The sequence below is a fragment of the Tauraco erythrolophus genome, chromosome 1, assembly GCF_009769465.1.
Source record: "Tauraco erythrolophus isolate bTauEry1 chromosome 1, bTauEry1.pri, whole genome shotgun sequence".
Lineage (NCBI taxonomy): Eukaryota > Metazoa > Chordata > Aves > Musophagiformes > Musophagidae > Tauraco > Tauraco erythrolophus.
In genome coordinates this window covers 122,245,930-122,270,405 of record NC_141465.1, presented here as the reverse complement: position 1 = coordinate 122,270,405, position 24,476 = coordinate 122,245,930, and the positions used below count along the sequence as shown (strand labels likewise).

General features: G+C 39.9%; 1 protein-coding gene across 1 annotated transcript in view; it reads left to right on the top strand.

Annotated features, from left to right (window-relative positions):
• Positions 1-10,246: 10,246 nt before the first annotated feature.
• Positions 10,247-24,476, top strand: part of ARHGAP42 (Rho GTPase activating protein 42) — a 172,643-nt gene continuing 158,413 nt past the window's right edge. The window contains exon 1 of the mRNA XM_086613887.1: positions 10,247-10,400. Coding sequence (XP_086470013.1) covers positions 10,247-10,400 — 154 coding nt within the window. The remainder of the gene's footprint in view (positions 10,401-24,476) is intronic.

Genomic DNA, 24,476 nt, shown 5'->3' with positions numbered 1-24,476 from the left:
TTCATGCCTTGGTTTCACTGGGATAGAATCACAGAATGAATTTTCTGTTCAGAGAAGCTACATTTCCAAAGAGTGCAGCACCAGATTCAGTGGGAAGAGTTGATAAGACACTTTGGTTTGTAGCCAGCTGTGGTATGTGGGTATCTGTAGTGCTCAAGGACTTTCCAACTTGTTTTTTGCTAACGATCCAGATGTCCAACAACCTGGGGGAAGTGTGGCCAGGGAGATTGACACCTAAATTGGCAAATGGGTATTCCTACCATGTAAAGTCATGTTCACTATAAATTGGAAAGTTTCTTGGGGACAGAGACTCTTCACCCGTCTTGTCTCTCTTGCTTCCTCAAGGGCCGCTGTTCCTGGAGGGTCTCGCTTGTCATTCTGTTCCCAAGCCCTGCTCTCTCTCTCCCAGGATTGCAGTTCTGGGACTTTCCTGCTCTGGGATTGCTGGCCAGGAATGGGCTGGACATCAGCCAAGGGGTGGTGAGCAGCTGCACGGTACATCACTTGTCTGTATATATTATTATTGTTATCATTATTATTTTCATTTTTATTTTATTTCAATTATTAATTAGTTCTTATCTTAACCCATGAGTCTTCTTTCTTTTTCTCGATTCCTCTTCTCAAATGGGGAGACAGGCTAAACAGACATGTGAAAACCAGGGAAGAATGAATCATATAAAAACTGAAAGCCAGGATGAACATAAGAGACCCAAGGACATATGGATAAAAGCTAAGATGAGAGAGGATGTAATGTGGCATAAAGGGTTATATGAAAAAGTTTTGTAAGTAAGAACAAACAGGAAGACAAAGGGAACAATGAGGACACTGTTGAGAAACAAAAGATGCTGCGAAAGTGAAAATATCTAGAAGATAGAATACTAAATCACTGGCATGGATTTGTCGAGCACAGAAGATATTTAACCTGTATAGTTTCCTCTTTCAACATAAGCGGCCTAGTAAATAACAAGGTGCAGTAAACCCTGACATTAGCATAATGTTTAAATGTTGGCCTGCACTGGCATCCTAAAGCACAAGGCTAAGGTGTTTCAGTATGAGAAGGGTATACAAGCAGTTGGAAAAACTCACTTTCAAACAAGCATTTTTCAGTAGCTCCCTGTCATACTGGAAGAACACTGGACGAATCCCAAAGAGTTTTTTCAAAATTCCAGTTCTCATTTATTAAAACCAGTCATGATTAAATAGAAAATACTGTTGGTGAAAGGATCAGAATTTAAAATTATTTTGACAAATCAGTAAAATAACTAGCTTCATCATACTAGTTTGGACCAAATAGAAGAACAAAATACTGTACAATTGTGAGAAAATAAAATACAGATTACAGAAAATAGAGATGGAGAAATATTTAGCTAGATAGTGGGGACAGAAATGGGCTAGGGTTACAATGGTTTACACAGTGATGCCCTTCCAAAGAATGATTTCCTTCTAGGATGTAATAATGGGAATGATAACTAATTCTACAAATTCGGCTTTGGTGAGAAGGGAAATTCTGTGTCTCTGGTTTAGGAACTGTATGTCTTGCAAGAAACCAGAGAGTATTCTGATTTTTTTAAAAAAGAGCAAGAATACTTAAAAAGAGGAAAAGTTTTTGAAAATAACAACAAAAGGCAGTGAGTTTATTTGGTCTAGAAAGGAAGATGGAGGAGACACGGTAAAAATGTCAGAAAAAGGATCATCACCAATTGTTCTTCACGTCCAAGGGAGAAGAAAAAGAAGAATTACTATTGACATCAAAGATTAAGGTTGGAGAAGCTTTTCAGCATGGTGGTGAAACACCAGAAGACACTATCTGAAGAAATTAAGAAAATATCCTTATTGAGAACATTAATAGGCAGTCAAGTTCTTTCTCAGGGATGGTTTAGGCATACTCAATTGAGCCTTAGAGAGGAAATTCATACTGCATGCTTCCTTTGATCCTCTCTGGCCTTAAATTTCTATATTTTTATGGGAAAACATACTGCATTAAAAACATGAGGAGGAGGAGGAAGGGAAAGCCACTACAATAGCCAAATTACACAATATTCCTTTTGCAATATTAGAAGGAGAGGGCAACAAAATACAGAATCTTTATCAATATCTAATTTAATTGTAGATTTCCAGATTAGGAGCATCTTCTCTCTAAGGTAGCTGCCTTCAGCCAGTATCATCTGCATAATTACAATGCTAGACCAAGACCACACGCAAGTGACTCTACATTCAATCGCAACAGAGCCTAGCAGCAACTTCAATCGTAACTTAATTTCTCGTGGCTCTGAGCAACGTCAGGCAGTTTTGTGGGCCACGTGTAAAACAGGCTGAGGACATTAAAAAAGGTATCTCCTCTCCCTCTTCTCTGAAATATGGGCTTATCATTGAGTAATGGTCTATTTTACGCTATGGATATGAAAAATGAGATCTAAATTGTTTTACATCATAGCAAACTTAATTTCAAAGCTTCCACACCATTTTCCATTCGGAGTCTTTATTAGTTACATGAAGAATTAGTGAGGTTAGCTATAATAGCCTAATTCAATAGTTTTTTAGATGCGACTTGTTTATTTTTAAATATATTTGTAATATATTTGACATGACTATCAACACATTTTGGATTATACACTCTACAAAACTGCTACTATGAAAAAGTAGTTACAACAAAAAATTGTGTAGCTTTCTTAAAAAGAAATGTAAAACCAACGGGACTTTAACTCAAACAAAACAAGTTACCCCATAGATTATAGTACAAGGAAACATAGCTATTCCACTATCTACAGGAGGGCTACCCTGTTGTTCTCTTAATGTAATGAAAACATTATGAATTAAACAAAAAATGAAACACTGATGAGAAGAGGACAGAGTTCAAAGAAAGTGCACGTTTCCCTTGTTCACATGAAGATCTATTGTGCATTCATAGATGGAGCCATGAAAAACAGACTTCGCTTACTATTTGATTTGGTTTTATACTAAAACAAGAAGCACTTTCCTACTTTTGACAGTAAATTCTTCAATATCTTGAAATTATAATGTAACTCACGTATTTCAGAGGAAGAAGGGAAAAATGCATGTCATAGCAGTTATCAATTATACAGTAAATGGAAAAAAATGCTAAAACCAGAGTTCCCATATAAATAAAGAGTAAGAACATGTTTAGCTAAAATATACTTCAGGATTTTAATGTTGCACTATATATCTTTCATGTATTTTGAGATTTACTGAAATAGTTCTCCCTAATTTATTCTAGTATGATCATTTTGCTGTAAATCCTCAAGGGGACACTGCAATTCTACGATAGGTATTTTAGTAAACTTCCAAGTGTAGACAAGTTTATGGAAGTAACTTGCTTCTGGTCCATTAATCTGTCTCAGTTTCCCTACCTGTAAGAAGAAATGTATATTTCACTGCATGCATTTTGTTCTAAGCCCAACTCTAGACACCCAGAGTCATAGCCTGTGTCTTTTACCCTAGGATTCCTACTCAATGGCTTTCAAATAAAATGCTTGACTATTTTTTAGAGAAGAATGGAACTAGAACACATCCTTGTAGGCTTTAATCACTAGGCGCAGAAATTATTCTGCCCTTGTATGCCACAAAGACTGTCTTCTTCCTGGATTCAAGCAGAACTCAAACTCAAAACTACTTAGCCCTGTCAAGACCTAGGTACTTATGCACACATGCAAAAGCAGAGCTTTAGGTAACAGGGAGTTCAAGAGGCATTCAGGTAAGCAAATTATTGATTTAGTTTCTGGTTTATCTACCTCTATAAACATGTATTTAGATCAATAAAACAATACTTAAGATTTACTTCAAAATGGCATTTGTTAGGTATTTTCTCAATCCTGAATTGCACGACTTTCTAAGTAAACTTTTCTGTAATTAAAGTTAGTTTTCAGGAGAGAGATTGCTTTTGGTAAACCAGTAGTTCATGTGTCATCCAACATTTCTATCACAGTGTTTAACTTGGCAAAGTCCAGATTTATCTTTCGAAACTGAATCCAGCCTTTTACTTGGCAAAATGCTTTCACTGCTTTATGATTGCCAAGAAGCTTGTAAGACTTGCCCTTTGGATGGGCATTTCAGCTGTGTTCTGTCCGCACAGGGAACTATTAGCGCTGGACATACCCTACTTGTTACATGTGCCCACTACCAAGAGTTGTTACCGGAGTCAGCTTGTTTCTCACGCTTGCCCTGCCAGGGCGGGCCTAGAAGATCTCAATGCTCCCAGAAAAAAACTAGATGACACTGTATCATAAAAAGACTTCCTTATCTTTTTTCCCCCCAGTTATCTGCTGAGCCAATCTAAATGCAAATTACATACTAAAGAGTACTGAACGCTGAGGGCTTAAATCTTCCAGTGAATGGCAACTAATGTGATACATCCAGGAGCCTTGGCCCTACTCACTATTGTGTCATATCTTACTGACAGCCATAGCAAAGATAACCTAGTCTTTTTCTCCACTGAGTTAAAGAGGATGCAGGTTACACTTACTACTTCAAATTTACAAATAGTGAGGTATGAAGATTAGTCAGAAATTAATAAAGACTTCTCCTTTAAATACCTTACACACCTGTGAATCATACTGTGAAATTGCTAGCTGGAGAAAATGATGTCATCTCACTGCCCTATATTCATAGATCCGGTTCTGTTCCTGAAAACCCAGAAGCACAGTAAAGACTTTACACATGATCCTCTAACAGTTGCCATCTCCTGACGCCTGTTACGACTGCACAGTATGGCTGCAATTGCTATCTAGTTTTCATAGAGTGGAGGATCATAAGGTAAAAGATAGCAGAGATGTCTCTTCACTTTCCCTCTCTTGCTAAGCTCTCTGTGACATCCCTTCTACCATGATCTTCTGAAGTGACTAAGCTTCCTTTAGGAATCTTCTGTTATTCCTGTTTCTCAGTGTCTATACAGTCAGCAGTACCCAGAGAAATGCACTTTGACCCAAACATTGTACAAAGGCATTAGCACAGGGCTGAGCTGAACATACCCTGCCTTCTAGCTCATCTCGCACCACGTAATCACCCAGTTGTTATCTGGTGAAAACTTGCAGACAGTTGACTAAGGGCAGGACCAAAATTTGCTTGCATCTGCTTATAGCTGGTTTCTTCTTTCATTTCAAAGTGACAAGGCTAGTAAAGATGGCATCCATTTATGGAACCAGATTTTGGATGCGCAAAATAATGACTTTGGATACTGATGTTAAAACTGAGTTTCTTGCTTTTCACCTTGATGACGATTTTTAGAGTCCCATTGTTTACTTATTTATATCCAATAAACTACAGTAAACAAAGCATCTAAGTTACTCACAGGATAATACAGACAAGGGGCTATAACAGAATCCCAGCAAAGAATACGTGAATCAAATTTCAGTTAAGATGTTACATCTACTACCTCTCAGATGCTTTGCTTCCAGAGTGAAAACTAATGCATGGGGGTACTTCTCTACAGTCTACAGACAAGGAGAGTGATCCAAAGACTTTTCATGCTGAGTGGAGCTCCCTAAAGCTGTCAAGGAGACATGTCAGGAGAGTCATTGTCCGAAGCTTCACCCTTCCAGAGACAGACACTGTGAATCAAGACTGCGGGAACCTAACATCTAGCTTTCCCATTTTGTTGGCAAATGCTTTAGCTACTAAGATATATAAATGAAACTGGCAGTCCTCATTACCTTGCTGTGATTTTTAAGCTGCCACATCTACTGCTTCATGTAGAACGCTGAATAGACTTCATCTGCTCAGTCACTTGTACTGTATCACTCTCACCTGGGATTTGGGCGCTGCTTGACTAAGTGTCTGTAGCTTATGTGGTTTTAGGCATCTACTTCTTCAGGTAAATGCTGTTTTGAGTGTACCAGAAGAAAGAACCACAGCCAGTTAGGGAATATTCAGATTCAACAGAGAAGTACCCAAGGAGGCTTAAGCAAACACAGCGTAAGAGTTACTAAACATGATTTTTAATTTCAGCTTTGAACTTTGCTGTTTGAAGGTTCTCCAAACCACTTGGGCTAGCTCATGTGGCAAAAAGACAACATTTTTTTCAAGAAATGTTATTGACCTCTAATTATTGATTACAATCTGAAGCACTGATAGGAATGCTCATGTGAGTAGACCTTTGTGCACAGAGACCAGTATCTCAGGATAACATGATCTGTACATACTAAATTACATGGTTTGCCTTCTAAACTATGATTTTGGCTAGCTGCTCTCTTTCTCTGACAATGTTAACTTGCAGTAAAAAAATCCAAAACAACAAAACAAACAGAACCCACTGGCAGCTGTATCATTTAACAATTAGCGAACAACACAGAGATTGTGTTCCTGACACAGAGAATAGTATCACTTTCAGTTTATACATACAAAGAATTATGAAACTTAAGTCTTACTTCCCTGGTTAATTTTTATTTATTTTCCTTTTTTTAAAAAAAAAATTATAACTGCTAGCCAATATAAACTCGGCATCCAGAATCTTAATTTAATGAGGAGAAACTGAAAACTTTTAATAGCATTTTCCCTAGCAAGCTACTGGGAATCTTAACAATTCCCATGAAGAAACCAATAGGAAACGTAGATAAAACAAGATCTTTAGAGAAGCTAAAATGACTTCAAATACTCTGGAAATAACTCTTTGAGTGGGGTTTTCTATGCTATTAATATTTTCTGTGCTATCTTACACTCTTGAGCAGCTCAAGTAGATTTACAAGCAGCAGTGTCCTTGCATTCTTTTGCCTGTAATCCCACACTCTCTCAAGGGGTAGTAGCAGTTTTCAGAAGACAGAGCAATACCACACAGCTCTCCAAGAAATTTTCCCATAACTGTGTGCACTGAGGAAGAAGAAATAACAAGGAAGTTGGCACAGTCCTTATGCTAAAATATTCCCCTCTAGATAAGAGACACTTAACGATCCTTATCTGCATTACCTGCTAAATTATGAGCATCCACCAGAGCTAGGTAGAGCCATAATGTTGAGGACTGCACCCACAGCCATTTCCTCACTGTATGAGCAGCGGACGTACTCTGCAGTGAGAAGTACCAACACACCCCTCTCCTTTTCTCTTCCCAGGTAACCTAGCTAATAGCACCATGATCAGAAAATGCCCCAGGCATCCTACAGAGTCAGAGCCAGGCCATCGATTGGAAATCATAGCTCAGTGTTTACATTTAAGATGAAGTAGAAATCTACAATAATTGATCTGACCTCATTAACATGTAAGACTTTAGGACAAGCTTAGAATAACAAACACAGAAGTGGATGAAACAGGACAAAGCTCCCCAGGGTTCATAAAAAAAGTATCTTACTTTTCATTCATCTCTTCACAGCCAGTGATAACATCAGACTAACGCATTTACTAGATCCTTCTACTTAAGGGACTGCTGCTTCTACTTACTTAAGTGTCTCAAGGAATTCCCATTTAGTATAGTCCACCCTCTTCTAGCATACTGTTAGCTTTTGAGAAAGCAGCTTTTGGTACATCTAGGCTTCTCCCAGTTTCTCTCATCTTTTGAAGTACTGAAACCTAGTGTTTCTACTAGGGCCCCATACTAAAATCTTGGGGGGTGGGAGGAGTTATAGAGACAAATACGGTTATTTCCCGTTCACAATAAAGCTTGGACCTTTTACGCTTCCCAAATGTATCTTGAAATACCTTAAGAAAGCAACAAATTACAGGGTTCCACTTAACTCCAACACAAAACACATACTAAGACTTATCTTTTCATCAAGATTTTTTTGTTACTTAACCTCTCTGCAGGTGTGCCAAACCACTCGTTTACCAGATCCTCCTCCAGATGCAGCCATAAATGCTCACTAAGCTCACAGGTTAGCTATAAACCTTTTCTCTGCCAGTGGAAGATAACGTGGGATTGTGTTTACACCTGATCACATATCACTCTACGAAACAAAGATGATTCTTAACAAATCTATCCTCCTTAAAAGTTTTTTCTCAGAAAAAGAAATAGCAGTACATGCAAACTAGTGGGATTTTTACATGGTATTTGATACACTGTATGCTGGGAAGTTCTCAGTTCAGCTAAGAAACATACGGAACCAGTTAAATGTATAATGGTAAGTTACTTGGAGGGAAGACGTCAGGCTGGATGGAAGTTCTTAGCAAATGTTGCTGAGTATACTTTTAGTATTGCTCTCATTAGTATTTCTATTCATGATCCTGATACCAAAAGCAGCCATGTGGTTACGGAACTTCTGAAGATGAGAACGTTATATAGTAAGAAATGAGTCATCTTGACTACCGGAAATAATTGCTGTGAATGAAAACGCTAAGTACGTGGGTTTGGGACTAACGGATATTTCTGCTTTAACTTCGGCATCTGCTGGTCGAAAACAGAGGAAAAAAAAATCTAAGTGGATTAGCAAACCAAAAGAAATAATTTGGCCATGAAATGGACAAATACCATCTTAATCAAAGGTGTTTCTAGTGCATCAGTGTAGTCATTGATGTGGCTGAACAAAGTTTTGTGCATAATTTCAGCAAACCATAGTCAAGTATTTTCTCTTGTGACAGAAAGCTTTGATTTATTTAGCTGTCATATGGAAGGCTTAGAGGTGACATTATTGCATTCTACAACTACATAAAAGAATAAATACAGCAGAAATGGGCCTAAGATGACTCTATCGATATCTGTAGGCTGAAAATTAGGTTTTTAATAATCAGAAAAACTCTATTTGGAACACCCTTCCAGTAGCTCAACTGAATTTAATTGAGGTTTATTAGTTTACAAGTGAGATTACATGCTACTGCCTGTAAAGCGAGCAAATAATCTTGTTAACCCAACAGTTCTTTCCAGTCTTATTCTTCCTATTATTACAAAAAGAATTTGTCTCGGGCAACATGTTGACAAGCAGAGTTTTGCCATCACTGTGAATTAAGAGTCTTCAATGGGTCTATATTGACAGCTAGCTCAGAGATTGTCTTGTGGGTAGGAAGTTTCAGCCTCATAAAACCAGAGAATTACTATTTTATTCACTTTAACAAATTCTGCAGGCTAGATGGTTAGAAATTACAGCTTCTTTTCTGCATTTCTGATGCTCAGAAAAATGTGTTTTGAAAACAAAGAAGTGAGTTTTGACGAACGGTTAAGAAGCTTGAAGAGCACAAATTCCATCAAGGAACTACAACTACATGCAACAGCTTTGAGCCTTCCTCCGCTTTGGCGTTAAACTGTAAACGTGGAGATCGTGACTGATTCGGTCGCAGGAGCATGTGTGCAGCTAACAGAGAAACATCACCACCTTCCTGAAAGCTATTTTTGGCAAGCAGTGGGCTGTCCTGAAGCACAATTATTTTTACGGCCAGTCTTGACAGTTGTTTCCAGCAGAGTTATTGCTGACTTGAAGGTGTGTTTACAGACAGCTCTACTCAAACCCGGTACGTGCGTTTGTATACATACTTGCAGACTGAAACAGTATGTCTGGAAAAAAACACTCCAGATAAACACACAAGAATCATCCAAATTACTTGTCTTTACTTAGATAAACCCACTCACGTACTTGGAAAAACACAACTTTGCTGGAGTAACCAGGCTTGCTGTTTCTTGATGCTCCTCTTTAGGATGGATTTAGCTCAGCTGTATCCCCTCACAGCAACCAAGTACATGGCAGAACACAGTCCTACCTTTTGTACGTCCCTGGTCTCCGCCTCCCTCCCTCCTCCTCCTCCTCCTTTTTGCTCCTCTGCTCCCCTTCCTCACTATCCACCTCCCTCGGCGCCTCTTCGTCTCACCCCGAGCCGGGACAGGCGGAGGAGAGGCCGCGGCCCGTCCGCGCCGCCGCTGGAGGGCAGAGCGCGGCGGAGGCGGCGGCGAGCGAGGGGCGGGCACAGCCCGGGCCGCGTCCCCGGCGTGCGGGCATGCCGCGCCGGGAGGAGGGCTTGCTCGGCCGGGCCGGCGGAGCCTCAGACTGAACTCAGGGCCGGGGAGGGAGAGGAAGAGGGAGCGCTGCCGGAAGCGGCGGAGGCGCTGGGAGCCCGCGGTGCCCCGCGGGCAGCATGTAGCTGGGTGACAGCGACCGGAGCGCGCCGCCTCCGCCGCCCAGGGCCGTCTGCCTCGCCGCCGGCGCGGCGGGCGCCGAGGGGGCCGGTGCAGCGCGTCGGGAGCCTCTCCGGGGAGGCGGAGGGGGCGGCAGCCGCGCCTCGCCTCTCCGCGACTTTCCCTTCTGCCTTCAGCGCCGTCTCTCGCCGCGGCCCTCCCTCCTCCGCCGCCGGCCGGTGGGCTGCGGCCGCCGCCGCTGCTGCCATGGGGCTGCCCACGCTGGAGTTCAGCGACTCCTACTTGGACAGCCCGGATTTCAGGGAGCGCCTGAAGTGTCACGAGATCGAGCTGGAAAGGACGAACAAGTTCATCAAGGAGCTGATTAAGGACGGCAGCCTCCTCATCGGGGCCCTGCGGAGTGAGTCGGGTGGCGGGGCCGGGGCGCGGGGAAGCCGGGGGCGGTGGGCAGGGGAAGGGGCTTCTTTTGTTTGAATGGGCGCCGGGAGCGGGCTCCCCTGCCGGCAGCCGCTGAAAAGCGCCTCCGAAACTTTCTCCCCGGCTGCCGCCCCGCCGCTTTGCCTCTCCTCGCCTCGCCGGCGGCGGGGCTGGGTGGGTTTCCCCGGAGAGCGGGGGCGGCGCGGGGCCTTGCCCCGGCCCGTGGGCCCGGCCGCGCCCTCCCCGGCGGGGTCAGCGGGCAGCGGGGGCGCCGCCGCCGCCGGCGGGAGCGGGCGGCCGAGGTGGCCCCGCCCGGGGACGAGGGGAGAGCCCCACTGCGGCGTTGGGGGCCGAAAGTCGCGGTGTAGGTCGCTGTACGGACCAGGCGCGTAGTGCTGCCGGGGGGTCTGGTCCTGGGACGTTGGCTGCTAATTAAGTATCTTTAGATAATGGAGATGTCTGTAATAAATGGACAAAGCAAGACACTGAGGTGAATTTATATGAAGAGAGTTTATATTTCCTCCTCCTCCTGTCTTCACGTAGTAGTTTGCTTTCATATCCGAAATGCATAAAAGTTAGAGATAAGGATGAACCGTTTGGTGGTCGTAAAGCTCCGTGAGTTGAGCACTGACAGCTTCTCGGGGCCTGAAAACGGCCCTCGTCCTTTGAAGACCATAAAATGAAAACTAGGAATTGCCGTGAGCATCACTGGACTCGGCTTACCCTCCTCTCCTGTAACACCTTGCCATCTCCTTCTTGTCTTTAAGTCACTTGGGATCTCTCTTAACCTGTTGCCCAGAGTTTTCTTCCAGGTAGAGCAGAGAAGTAACTTACAGCTGCTTATGATGCAACGCGAGATGTTCAAGGAAAAGAATCATGTTAGTCCTTAAAAACGTCTGCCACATGGACGTGGTACGCTAGTTTCTGTAGGGCGAAGGGTAGCAGTATTGCTATTTATGTGGAGAGGGAACAGGTGTTACTATGAGCTCCTTAGCTCATAGGAAACCTGACTGATGCTAAACTGGAGTCTAAATCCAAAGTCTGTCTCTTTACCTGGAATGGGAGGTCAAATTGTGAAGATTTGGTGTTGTCCAACAGTAAGATTGAATGTTGCTTGTACTTGTTCATGTATCAACTATATATAGCTTATTTACTGCATAAAGTAGCTACTGACTTTTTGAGACTTGTTTCATTATAAGCACATGGATTTCTGGACACATCTCTTTTAATGAGTAGCTGGATGCAAATCTAGCACCTTATGTGAATTTGTATTAAATTCAGTAAATTTCTGTATCTGTGCCCACAGAATGTGAGATAATGGAATACCTAGAAAATGGGCATCTGTATGTACATAGCTGAAACCTCAATGGTACATTTTCCTTTCCAGTGCAAAAAAGTTTGGGTTTTAGTTGTACTTTAGGTCTTTCTCTTTGCTAAAAAGCTCGCTCTGTAAAAGAGGAAGTTTGAGCTTGTTGTAAACACTAAAAATGTTAAGTTTAATAAAAACTTACTATTACAAACCTGGTCCTATAAGATGGTGTGCACAAATAGTAATGACAGGTTAGGATACCACATGGGTACTTTTTTGACCTGGAGTAGCACTGGAAATTGACTGCTTTTTCTTCCAGATCAAATGTGAAAAACTTTCTTCTTAAGTTGGCAAAGACAGACTGCTGTAGGAGGAATAATATTGTTCTAGAGAAGTACTTTTGACTTTGATTCTGAAGTTAGTAATCCCATTATTTTTGTGAAGAATACTTGTTAGTCCTTGCTGGATTTAGACTCTGTACCTACATGTTTAACAATTCTCTCCCTCTTCAAGGAGATGTAATATTTCTCAAGTAATGACTACTTGGAAGTTAAGTTCTGTGATATTTAAAACTTACTAGTTCAAATGTTATTGTATTTGACACAATGCTTATTGTATTCTATGTGCGATTTTAAAACGCTGTGTGCTATAGTGTCTTTTAGCCTTAGGAAAATAAGCTCTGCTCTGGTGTAGTAAGAAACATTTCTCCTTTTGTTTGTTTCAAATCCCTTAGTTTTGTGGAATCCCATGGAATACTGCCTCAGTCCTTGCGTTAGGACAGCTGGGGAAATACCTGGATTTTTCTCGACAAAATAGAAATCCTGGCTTTATGCTGTTCAGGCTCTGTCTGGTGTAGGTGCTGCAAGGACCGGTTATGGCAAGTAGCACTATTGTATGTTTCCTAGAGTAGAGAACTTTTGACTTGTTAAAGTACACTAGCTACTCCTACTTGGCTTTACAATCAGTGGAGAGTAAAATACTTGTGCAAGGCTGGCTTGCTTTTTTATTTTTTTTTTTTTAATTGTCTTTGAAAATCTTATCAAACAGTGGAGCAAGTAGTTGGTTTCAGTGATGAACTCTTATGATTTAGTCTTTGAATATTTAATAACCTACAAGCCCTGGAGAACAACAGGCATTATTTACCATGTTTTATCTCTTTAGGTCATCTAGGATTTTTCATTTACATATCATTTTGGGGGATCAGTTCTGTTGGAGGAAAAATCCAGCCTGTGCTGCAGAGCTTCAGTGAAAATGAGTTTTGGAACATGTCCTTCCTGACCATGTTTAGAGAAGAAACAGTGAGGCTGACTTAGTGTAGTTAGAAAAGGCTATAATCTTTTAAAGCTGCCTAAATGTAAGATATTATATGAAACTACAGTATGTTCATGATTTTTCAGATGTAGCTAAACTTCTGTATTACAGAAGTTACAAAATACTAGTTTGTGGGCAATCCAGTATCTAAGAAGTTACTGTAAAAATGCAATGTTTATGAATACCTGAAAGATTCCACATAAATTGAAGGTAGAACAAATACGCGTTATTTGGTATGCAAACATTTTGGATTTTAATTGTTGGAGTGGTCCCAAGATAAAGTCAGACTTTATTTTAATGTGGTTTTGGTACGTTCACTCTGAAGAATGCTGCTTTCCAAAGTAGTACATAGAGCTGTAATGTGGTGCTATATGAAGCAGCAGTTAATTATTGTGAATAGTGTTGAGAGCTGATAATGCTAGGATTGATATCAAATCCTCAGCAGCCTTTTCCTAGCATTTTTTTTGCGCTGTTTCCTTCTCTTTCTAAATATGTAAGACTCTAGGAGTACCCTAGAAGAGCACAAATTACATGGTCCAGTTTAGTTAGGTGTTAGCATTACATTTGTATGGCCATTGTGCCTCCTTCAGCCTTGCCCTACAGTTAGTATTTGCCGTGAGAGGCTACATTTTCTTTTTTCAGATCAGCTGAGATACTAAATACATTACTGTCTCTTGAAAGGCTTAGTTTATGCATGTAATAGGTGTTCCTATTCCATTAAAAAGTTATACTTCAACAGAGGTTTAACTTTGTGTAGGCACAATTAAGTAGGACTGTATTGTTTTCTTTGGTGCACCTGGAGGAGAGTTTCTTTGTCATTAACTTACGAATTAGGAAAAAAAAACGTTTTTAGGAAGAAAAGATCTCTTGGTACAACTGGCCTTCATGATTATTAACTTACTGTTGATTTCTAAGCTTCTTCAGGCGCCTAATGTAATAGATCTTTCAGATGCATGTTTAAAGTGCATATGCGTAAATGCTTCACATAGTGAGGTCCAGCAGAATTAAAAATTTTCCTTTTCATGGATTCTACTTGTTTTCAGTTAAAACATCAAGTCTATTTTTCCTGTACTTTTTGCCAGTAACATACTTGGTAATTTCTTTGTAGTTGCCTTATGAAAAAGCAACCTGGTCTAGGGTGTTGTCATACAGATTATATAGGCAATTTCATTATAGAAGTACTTGTATCCTTTAATTTCCTTAATGAGCCTACTATTCTGCCAAAGTTAATGAATATTGTATTAAACAATCCAAAAAAGTAACGTGCATCTTGTACAGGTGATCTCGTGGCTTATTGCTGTGCCTTCAAGTTTTTCTTTCTGATTTTTGAGGCCTTCTCTCTCTGACTTAAATCCTATTTTGGCAACAAGTTCATGTAGTCAAAGATGAGAACTGCATAAGTTTTGGTTTAAATGGTTGAAAGTTCAGTGGATTTGCAGCCATTTTAGGTAACGCTGTACCTTTTAAAGTGTTTTAATATGGTGCAAACAGTAATGCAGAGCTGTGGTGCAATATAAATAAGATTTAACAGATATCTTTAGGAAGTCAAAACTAGTAGCAATCATGAGTAGTTTTAGTTGGCTACTTAACACATAGAGAAACAGACACAAGGCGGAAATACCATCTTTTGCAGGGGGCGTTAAGGGGGTATTTTTTACCAAGGTTTTACAGAAATCCTACACAGAAAAGACTGCCTTGAAACTGTTTTGACATACAGTTTTCAGGGATGATTTTCTTCTCTCGTGAACCTAATTATAAAAATACAGTGATGAGCTTGGCTGTATATATGGAAATTTTGGGGTTTAGCTGACTGGAAAAAAAGTAAGGACAAAATTACAGTATAAGAACCTATGATTTTGTTATCTCTTGGGAATTTTTTTTCATGTAAAAAACCCCACCCCTTTATATCTTTCCAGAGAGATGCATTTTCCCAGATATCTTGGTATCATATATTTTCATGAGATTATATCTTTACAATGTCTTTTCCAGATTCTAACCGGAGCAGGACTGAGTTCATTGAATTAGAACTGCTTAAGTTGGGTAGCAATCATTCTCTTTCATTAATTTAGATTCTAAGTAAAACAACTGATTCTTCATATCCCCCGTGTGTTACTGTGATGGCAAACACGAAATTATAAAAATATAACTTCCTAGTGAGAATTTCAGAAATAACTCACTTTGTGTTTAAAAATGGATTGCTTTTAGTTATTTTAGTCATAGAATACAAAAATTAATAACTTGCCTTTCATGTTAGGGTTGGGTGAGAGGTAGGGCATTACAACAGCTTACATTTCTTCATCTCTAAATAAATGATTCGCTTATTAATGGGGAAAAAAAGTTTCCCACTAAAGGAAGTTGAAACTTAGTAATTGGCACTAATGTTTTGAAGTCATCTGCTCCCTCGAAATTCTATTACTTCTGATAGGCATTTGTACCGTCCTGCTCAACTTCTGCTTATGTCCGAGTTATCTATGGATTATGGACGTAATTTTCAAAACCAATTCCAACAGCATTCAGCGTTTCATGTAAAGATACCAACAATAAGCTGGTTCTTGGCCAGAGAAGGAGCTTAATTGCTTCCTCTAGTGTTTAAAGCAGCTGTGATCTGTACCATATTATCTTTAGCCAAATATATATGGAGAAAAGAATTATTAGTATGTAGTGGACTGTTACAGAGCACAGAATTTTCTGTCCATGGCATAGTGTTTCATTTTGAACCAAGAATCCCTGCAAGTGAATTCCCATACTGGCAGTAATGACTACTGCGTTAATGAAGTCCTTGAATGACTCAACATGGGTGTTCTTGTGCCTTACTATTGAAACAGGTATTCTTTACAGTAGTTCTCTAACTGGATGATGTCAGGTGACCAAAGGAGTGAGTTTGAGTTTCAAATGCCATATGAAATAATGTCTCTGCTTCAAGAAAATAGTGTGCAATTTTTAAATTGGGATTTTAAAACTTTTAAACTAATTTCTGAAAAGGTCAGTTTTGATCTGTTTCTTAATGAGCCGGCTGGCTTCTCGTCTACTACATGCTTCATTTGCTATGAATAAGATAAATGAATTCTATTAATAAGAGACCAGCTGCTTCATGAATATTATCTTTACTACAATGGAAAATATGATGCTGTGGTCACTGAACTTTTACAGATCTCTTGGGTTTTTGTGGGCAGAAGTGCTACAGCAACTTGCAGTTTCCTGTAATAGTAAACAAATTTGTATTCATACTCTGTGAAAAACACAGAGGACAATACAGTTCTCCTTTCTGCTGCATGATATATAAAGCATTGCTATGTCTTTGCCTTTCTGGGTTTTTTTTCCTATAGTCTCAGAACTGTAATTATAAATAAATTTGGAATATAGAAGAATTGGATATTTAAGGATATGATGGATTTCCTTTGTTAAATCCAATCTGCTGTTAGTGTTGCATCATGTAATCCCTACTTGTCAAACTCCATTTTAAAACCAGTTTTTATCCTTACTATTTCTGCTAGAAGGCCATTCTAGAACCTTCTTACTCTGAGTGTTGAGTAACGAATTAAGTATAATCTGGAAATTCAAACTTATTTTTGCTCATTTTCCTTTCACTCAACAATTCTGCTCTGTTGTTTACTTGGATTTGCTTGGGGAATAATCACATCGTTTTGCTAGGCTGAACGAGCTGTTCTCATCCTCTTTCCTAAGAGCTTCTCTGGTTTCTTGGTCATTTTAGTTAGCTCTTTTCTAAGCCTTTTTGAATTCGCTTTTAGTTAGCTCTTTTCTAAGCCTTTTTGAATTCGCTTTTAAGTGTTCAGGACATTAGAAGTAGAAGTAGGAGAAACAAAAGTAGTATAATAATGCTCACAGGTGTGATCTTTGCTCATCCTAGCCTGTGAGAACATCAATCATTAAATAAAGTCAATCTTACTGTGTGGTGCTATGGATTCCTCAAGTGTTTGATAGAAGGTGAAAAAGTCTCTGGATCTTATAAGCAGTAGCAATGAAATAAATACTAAACTGAAGAAAAATGGTTTGACCTTCTATGTTAACATGAGATTGAAGTACTGTTGGGCAGTAATCTAACTTCCCATGGACACCCTGTGAAGTGTGAGCAACTTTCATTAGAAAGATATTTCATAGTGTGGTATGAACTCCGAGCTATATTACAGAATAGTTCTTCAGATCAGATGGAAATTACCAACTTCAGTCGCTTCCCTGTTCTGAATCATGCAAACTTGTGTTTCACAGGACTCAGAAAGCTTAAACAACATGATGTTGTTGCACTGGTGTTTTGCTTAGTCTAATTCAGGCATGGGAAAATAGTATGGAAATTCTGTGTGTCTTCAGAAGTCTTATCTTCTTTTAGCTTAACATTCAGGATACAAGGTGCTCCAATGCCTAGGTCGTGTAGTTGGTTCTACTGCTGATATTGCTTCGTATTTCGCAGGTTTAAAAAAGAGAGGTTTGCATGTCAAGTGTGCATTGTAGTGTCTGTTTGAGAAGGTACTCTTCTGTAACTGAAAGTTACTATGTAAGTGAAAGTAGGTATCACCAATAGGATTAGTTTTCTTCTGTGAAGAGCCTGCAAGTCACATAAACATCATGAAAAATAGAACAGGTGACAATATGAAGAATCAACATGATTTGATCCTGTAGAATTAGAAGGGCAAATAAGCCTCTTATTTTAATTAGTCTTTCCCTTTTGTGCTTTAGCAGAATTTTTCTTTCTTCCTTCGGTTTCCTGTAGATGAGAGCACTTCAAACTTACTTTTTCTCTTCTTTCCCTTCTCTCCTTTCTTTACCCTCTCTTTCCCTCATTTTCATAGATGAGAGTCCTGTGTTCTGTGTCAGTAATGCCTCCCTGCTCTGTAGTAGTAGCCAAGCTGCCCCAAAGTCAGGGTGGAAGTGTTAATTCAGATTGGTCTCAACATCGGTCCTTAAACAGTATCAATGACATCCCTCTTTTTGGGTGTTAGCAGTAAAACTTTTTCCTAGTTGCTTTTTATCTATATAGCTTCTCTATAAGTTCTCATCTTCTCCACCTTAATTGCTAAACTGCCATTGTGGGTTGGTATCATGTGCTTTACTGGTGACTAGTTGATTAGGTCTGTTGTGGTTTTGTGGTTTTGGTTTGTGTTGGTTTTGTGTTTTTTTTTTTTTAATAAATAAGTCTTTGGCCTTGTGTAAGAGAGAGATCCACTGATCTGATGAAGTTTGCATTTGGTAAATCTGTGTTGTCTTTTATCCTATTTTTTATCAATTTCTGAGCTTTTAATTGTTCTTTCCTTCAAACAGTGTTCTAAATAAATGCTTGATTTTTAAGGTCAACCTAATGGAGCATTCATGTTGAATTGTTATTTTTGTTTCTTAGATACAAGCATTTATTTGCTATGTTATGAGAGCAGACTCCTTGAGTCAATCAATTTTAAAATCTTTGGTACCAAGTCTTGTATTTACATGTGTTTGAATTTTAGTGTCGTATCTATCTGTCCTAACCCGTTTGAATTTATAGAGCTCTTTCACACTATGAAACAAATAAGAAAAAAAGATAGTTTTGCATTTTTAATGTACTCATTCATATGAATTTCTTCTGGTTTTGTACTGGTAGCATGGTTGAAAATTGAGGTGAATATTAATTTTAATTTGGATCGTACTTTAATCTTTAGACTGTGTCTGTTTCTGTGTCATCTTTACTGCATGTTGGCTTTCTTTGTATTCTTTTCTGGCTTTTACAGATTAAAAGGCTGTTTCTCCTTACTTTCTAAATTCTATTTATTTGACTGCATTGAATAATAGTTTTCTAGTTATCAATGCATTTGTGAAAATATCCAGAATTAGGCTGAAACTACCCAGTGTCTGGTGAGAGTGCTCCAGGCTTTACCTGCAGCTACAGGAGTGCCACAGAACCACACTGGTAGCTGACTAAGCTCTTGTGCTGTTGGAGTTCCAATAGTTCCTGGTACCAAACCTGGTTATCTTAACTTCTTAAAATACATCAATATGCGGGTGTGGTTGGATACTGATTCCACCACCACCACCCCACTTCCTTGTCCATGATCCTCTGCTTACATCTCTGTATAATTTCTTTAGCTGACTCCAGTTTCAATGTGTTTTATGCAGTTGTCCCTCTTGCAACTGACATGCAAATTCAAGGTAACTCATGCTGTACCTTTGCAGTTTCTTCCTATACAGTCACATCTAAATTCAGGTTCCCTTAATACTCAAGTCTTACTTTTCTGAACTCTTTTACAGGCTGCTTCTTTCTTATTCTTGTTTAATTTTAAACTGAACGAGCATGTGATTACTTAGGTTATTTTGTCATACAGGTTTTTGTCAAGTTACATATTTGTGAAACTTGCCACAGCCTAGGCCAGTCCCTTACTAAGCAAACCGATGTAGGAAGGAAGGCTTACTGTGTGTCAGGTGAATTGGGAAGTGAATTTGCTTCCCCCCCCCATACTTCAGAACTGTGGTCATAGGTGATCCAGTAGCTCTCCCAGAATTTCTGACCAAAGGAGGTTACTAGGCATTATCTGTCTGAAGCCACATTTTGTTGTGTAGTTTTAAGCCAGCTCTACTGAAAAACAAACAGAAAACCTCCAGCACCTGCCCCTTCCTCTTTTCCCACTCTCAAGCCTTATTCCCTTTCTGTCCTGTAAGTGGTATTAACATTGCTGTTGCTCAGCTGTGTACTGTACCAGGTCAGGGAGCTAAACTACCTGCTAATCTTTGCTGAATAATTTTTCATGTGTCCCAGTTTCCTGAATTGGTTTGTTATGCAGCTGTGAAAGTGCTCATGCTGGCAGAGCACAGGGCAACCTGGGAATGGAAGTAATTGTGGAAGTTGGTGGGGAGGGGAAGGAATAGGGACAGTACATTAAATTATTGTTTGATGGTAGTGACAGCTTAATTACTATAGTCAAAGTTAATGTTCAAGTTTCCAGTGACAGCTAAGTCACATTTGTCTTGTAATGATCTTATTCTTTGGGAACTGAAGAGATGTGACTTCCGAGCTGTGCTCTTGTGGTGGGTTGACCTTGAATGACTGCCAGATGCCCACCCAACTGCTCTCTCACTGCCCCTCGTCAGCAGGAGAGGAGGAGAAAATAACCTGAAAAGCTCGTGAGTTGAGATAAAGACAAGGAAATCAGTTACCAATTACTGTCATGGGCAAAACAGGCTAGACATGGGTAAATTAATTTAACTTATTGCCCATGAATAACACTGTAGAATAATGAGAAATAAAACCACAACTTGCACCTTCCCCTCCACCTCTCCCTTCTTCCCAGGCTCAGCTTCTTCCCAGACTCAACTTCATTCTTCTACCTCCTCCCTCTGAGCGGCAGGCTGATGGGGACTGAGGGTTGCAGTCAGTCTGTAACACTTCATCTCTGCCACTCTTCACACTCCTTCACTGTTCCAGCATGGTGTCCCTCCTGCAGGGAACAGTCCTTCCCTTCCACAGGGTACAGTTCTTCAGGAATAGACTGCTCTGGTGTAAGTCCTCCACGGGGTCACAAGTTCTTGCCAGCAAACCTACTCCTGTGTGTGCTCCTCTCCATGGGCCGCAGTTCCTGCCAGGAGCCTGCTCTGGTATGGGTTCTCATCAGGTTGCACCTTCCTTCACGGCATGTCCACATGCTGTGGTGTGGGGTCCTCTGGGCTGCAGCATGGATACCTGCGCAGCATAGTCCTCCATGGGCTGCAGGTGGACAAACTGCTTCCCCACATTCTTCTCCGCAGGCAAATTTGCTTCAGCACCTGGAGCACCTCCTCCCTTCCTTCTCTGACCTTGATGTCTGCAGGGCTCGCTCTTCCCTATTTTCTCACTCCTGTCTCCTAGCTGCTGCGTAGTGTTTTTTAACCGTTCTTACATAATCACTGGTTTCAGTGGTCAGCTCAGCTTTGGGCAGTGATGGGTCTGACTTGGAGCCAGCTGGAACTGTTTGTGTCTGACATGGAGTGAGCTTCTGATGTCTTCTCACTGAGGCCACCCTGCAGCCCTCTTTGCTCGCTTCCAACACCTTGCCATGTAAACCAATAAATCTTTGAAAAAGATTGCTTCAAGCCTGAGGTTATCGAGTAAAAAAACCTTTTCCCTTCTTGAACCTTTTAATGTCTAGCACTACCACTGCCATTAAACCAAGCTGTATAGTGATACTTAGAGAAGAAAAAAAAAAAAGCTTCCTTGTCCCTCTTGGGAATTACTAGATAGCCTACACAGAGGGAAGCTAGAGGGCTATGGAGCTTGCCTCCTGAGAAACTTCGAAATGAGCAAGACTTGAGCTTTACTGTAGGAGAGGTAAAATCCCTTTATTCTGGGGAAAGGCAGAAACTGTGAGAACGTTTGAGACGACTGCAGCTAAAGCCAACGTGCGTGTAAAAATACATGCCTTCATTCGTAAGGTATTGTCAAATACTTTACCTTCTAATACCAGCTACACTAACTTGTATACTTCGATAAGAGGCTGTTTTAGCGTAGACAAAGAAATGATCTAATGGCTCCTTAATAAAACCTATCGTTAGCTTATAACAAAGAGTTAACTTTGCTCTGTATACCTGGAGATGCTTTTGTGTATGTTGTCTGGTGGTATGTGTTATTCACATAAAAAGCTTACTAATATCTGTCAGTCAGTGCCTTCAAGAGCTGAGGATTGGCATTTCACAGTATCTTATGGGTTGGATTCTCCATCTGAGTTGTGCTTTGAGGAGCCAGACAGTGGAGATCAGGCAGAAGTCCAATAGTTCAAAACAGACCTGCAGAAAGGAATTGTTACCTTCCCGTGGTAACAGATCCGGTTAATCAGGAATTTGTTTAAGCCACAACAAAGTATGTGGGGTTAAATAATCTTTGGGAATATTCACTTTTGATTAACCACGTGCACATGCTTTTACTGTAATGTAATGTAGCTTGTAGTACCTTTCCACTACCCCCCTCCCAGTTTCAGCATATTATTATCCAAGACAAGACTGCTGGTAAACTAGGAAAAAATACTGCATTTTTGTAAGCATCATGAATGCCTGAAGAGATGTGTTTTGACACTCAAATCTCCATCTAGGAATTACTAACTGGGTATATTGTACAGATTAGATGTTAGGATATATAACCTTAATTTCATAAATTGTTGATGTAATTCAGAACAACTGAAGTAGCAAGGGATTGAACGCACTTCAGCTTCTCAACATTATTTCTCCAAGGTAACTGCCAGTGCTTTGCTCTAGTTTGTACAGGGAATTCTCTTGCTGCTGCTTTTTGTTTTTAAAAACAAGTATAGTGAAGCTTCTGTGTTGGAAAACTTGCTTTTCTTTTTTGAGAGTTGAAAATGAAATTGTTAGAATCACAGCAAATGTCACTCTTCGTTGTCCTTGGATAATCTGTTTGGGAACATTTTCTGCGTATTGAGAAATAGTGACTGTGGCATGCCTATGGGCCAGTTAGCACCGACTATGAAAAGCAGTTGGTGGAGGAGGAAGATGAGTATATTTAGTAAGCTGAACAGGGGCTTGCAGACTGACAGATGTGAGAAATGTATGATCTCGGCAAGTGTAAGTTGAAGGGGTTTATGGATATTGGCTGTGTTTGTTGCATTTATGGGTGTTTGGTCTGGTCCTGCTGCTTGTTTTCAGGAGAATGCTCAAAAATTGTGATGGGTTAGAGAAGACCTTTGAAGAGCATATTAAAATACTCAAGCTCCTTGGAAACCACAAACATCGTAAAGCATATGTTTTTTTGCAATTGTTTAATTTTAAGGGAAACTTAATTTATGTCACAGAAAAGAATCTTGATGGAAAGTGTTTGTCTAACAGACAAAAGCGAATGAAAATCCAAGTGTTGGCAGAAGCTGTACAAATTATGATTAGAAATATGTAACTGTGTTGTTAGCAAGATATTTCCTTAAGACTGTGATGGACTTTTCATTGCTGGAAACTTCTAAATTGTTTGGATTTCTTTTTTTCCTCAAGATACAGTCTTGTTCACTTACACCTATTGAACTTGGAAGTATTAAGTCCTGAAACTCCTGTTCAGTGGCAGCTGGGCTTGTTAGTCACATTAGTTCCCTCTCGCCTTAGAAAGAAGGGGTTTTCAGTCTACTTTGAAGTCTTCAAGTTTGCATTACTTGAAAGTATATGTGTATGTGGAACTTTGAAATCTGGGAAAAACACATTCTTATGACATTTTATAATTTAATGTTTGTCATGTTTAAAAATGCTTTCCAGTGAGGCCTCAGATGGTTCCTTCTGGTACTTTCCTTTGGTGTCATCATTGTTATGTGATTTGAAATGGAGGTGTTACACTGTCATAACCATCTTGCGGGTGAGGGGAGGTGGGGATTGGTGTGTGGTTTTCTTGGTGTTTTTTTTGTTTGTTTGTTTCTGGTGTTTTGTTGTTTTGTTTTTGTTTTTCTCTCGTTTTCCCCTTAGTTTTGAGTACTAGACTGGATGACTTATTTTAGTGTTTATACATGCATGTGCAGTATGCATTGAAACAAAACCAAACAGTTGAAGATGGTAATACTACCTTTATTTCTATCTATACAGACACTAAGTAAATACATTCAGTTCAAGTTGCTATGCTACAGGTATGTAAAGATAGCAAAACTAACATTTTTGAAAGATCTTTAATGTTAGGAAAGTGGGGTTAGGAGTTGAGCTCTGTTAGCCTGTTGAGATGGAGATTGTCTAAAGTACTTCAGACATCTTAAAAGTCTCATAGTTCTTGTACATGCGTTGTTTTGTTATCTACTACCATGCTGGTTTAATCGGAGATAGACAGATACACTGGTTTAAAAACACAGAAGTGTGTCTCCTAGCAAATATTTGTAGGCATAAATGTAAGGCTTGTCGATAGACTTAATCAGTTTTCTCACAAATGCAGTCAGTATGGTTGGCTTTTTGCTGTGTGTGAAAAGCTGCTGCATCTTCATGCTGTTTGAGAGCCTAAGGTCAAACGAGAAATCCAAAATATTTCATTTTATGAAGAAGGGTGTAGGCACAGCAGTACATTTCCTGTTTACACAGCCAAATCTTCTTTGTACGCGGAGAGGTTTCCTGATACACTTGTGCAGGATTTTTGAGTTTGCACTTTAAGCTGTAACTTTTGTTGCTTAGCTTGTTGAAGATGCCATATCTGCACCCTAGCCAGTATGATGCAATTCATTGTCCTGTGGAGAAGGGAACTGAGCTGATGTTCATCTGTGTATTACCACCTTTTGTTTACCCCTAGGTTGTAGGATTGAAGATGAAAATGTGAAGGCTGTGTTTAAGTCATTTGTTTAGCCTTTCTTTGGGTTTCATTGGGAAGTGAAAAAATACAAGTTTTTTAACAAGTCCAGTTTTCCTATGGTTTTTTTTCCCCTGTACTCCAAGAGACAAATCAGTCTCTGGTCTAAGTAAATTTAACCCACAAATTCAGAGGATCCACTCACTTCCATTGGTTCCATGCAAACTGAAGAACTTCTC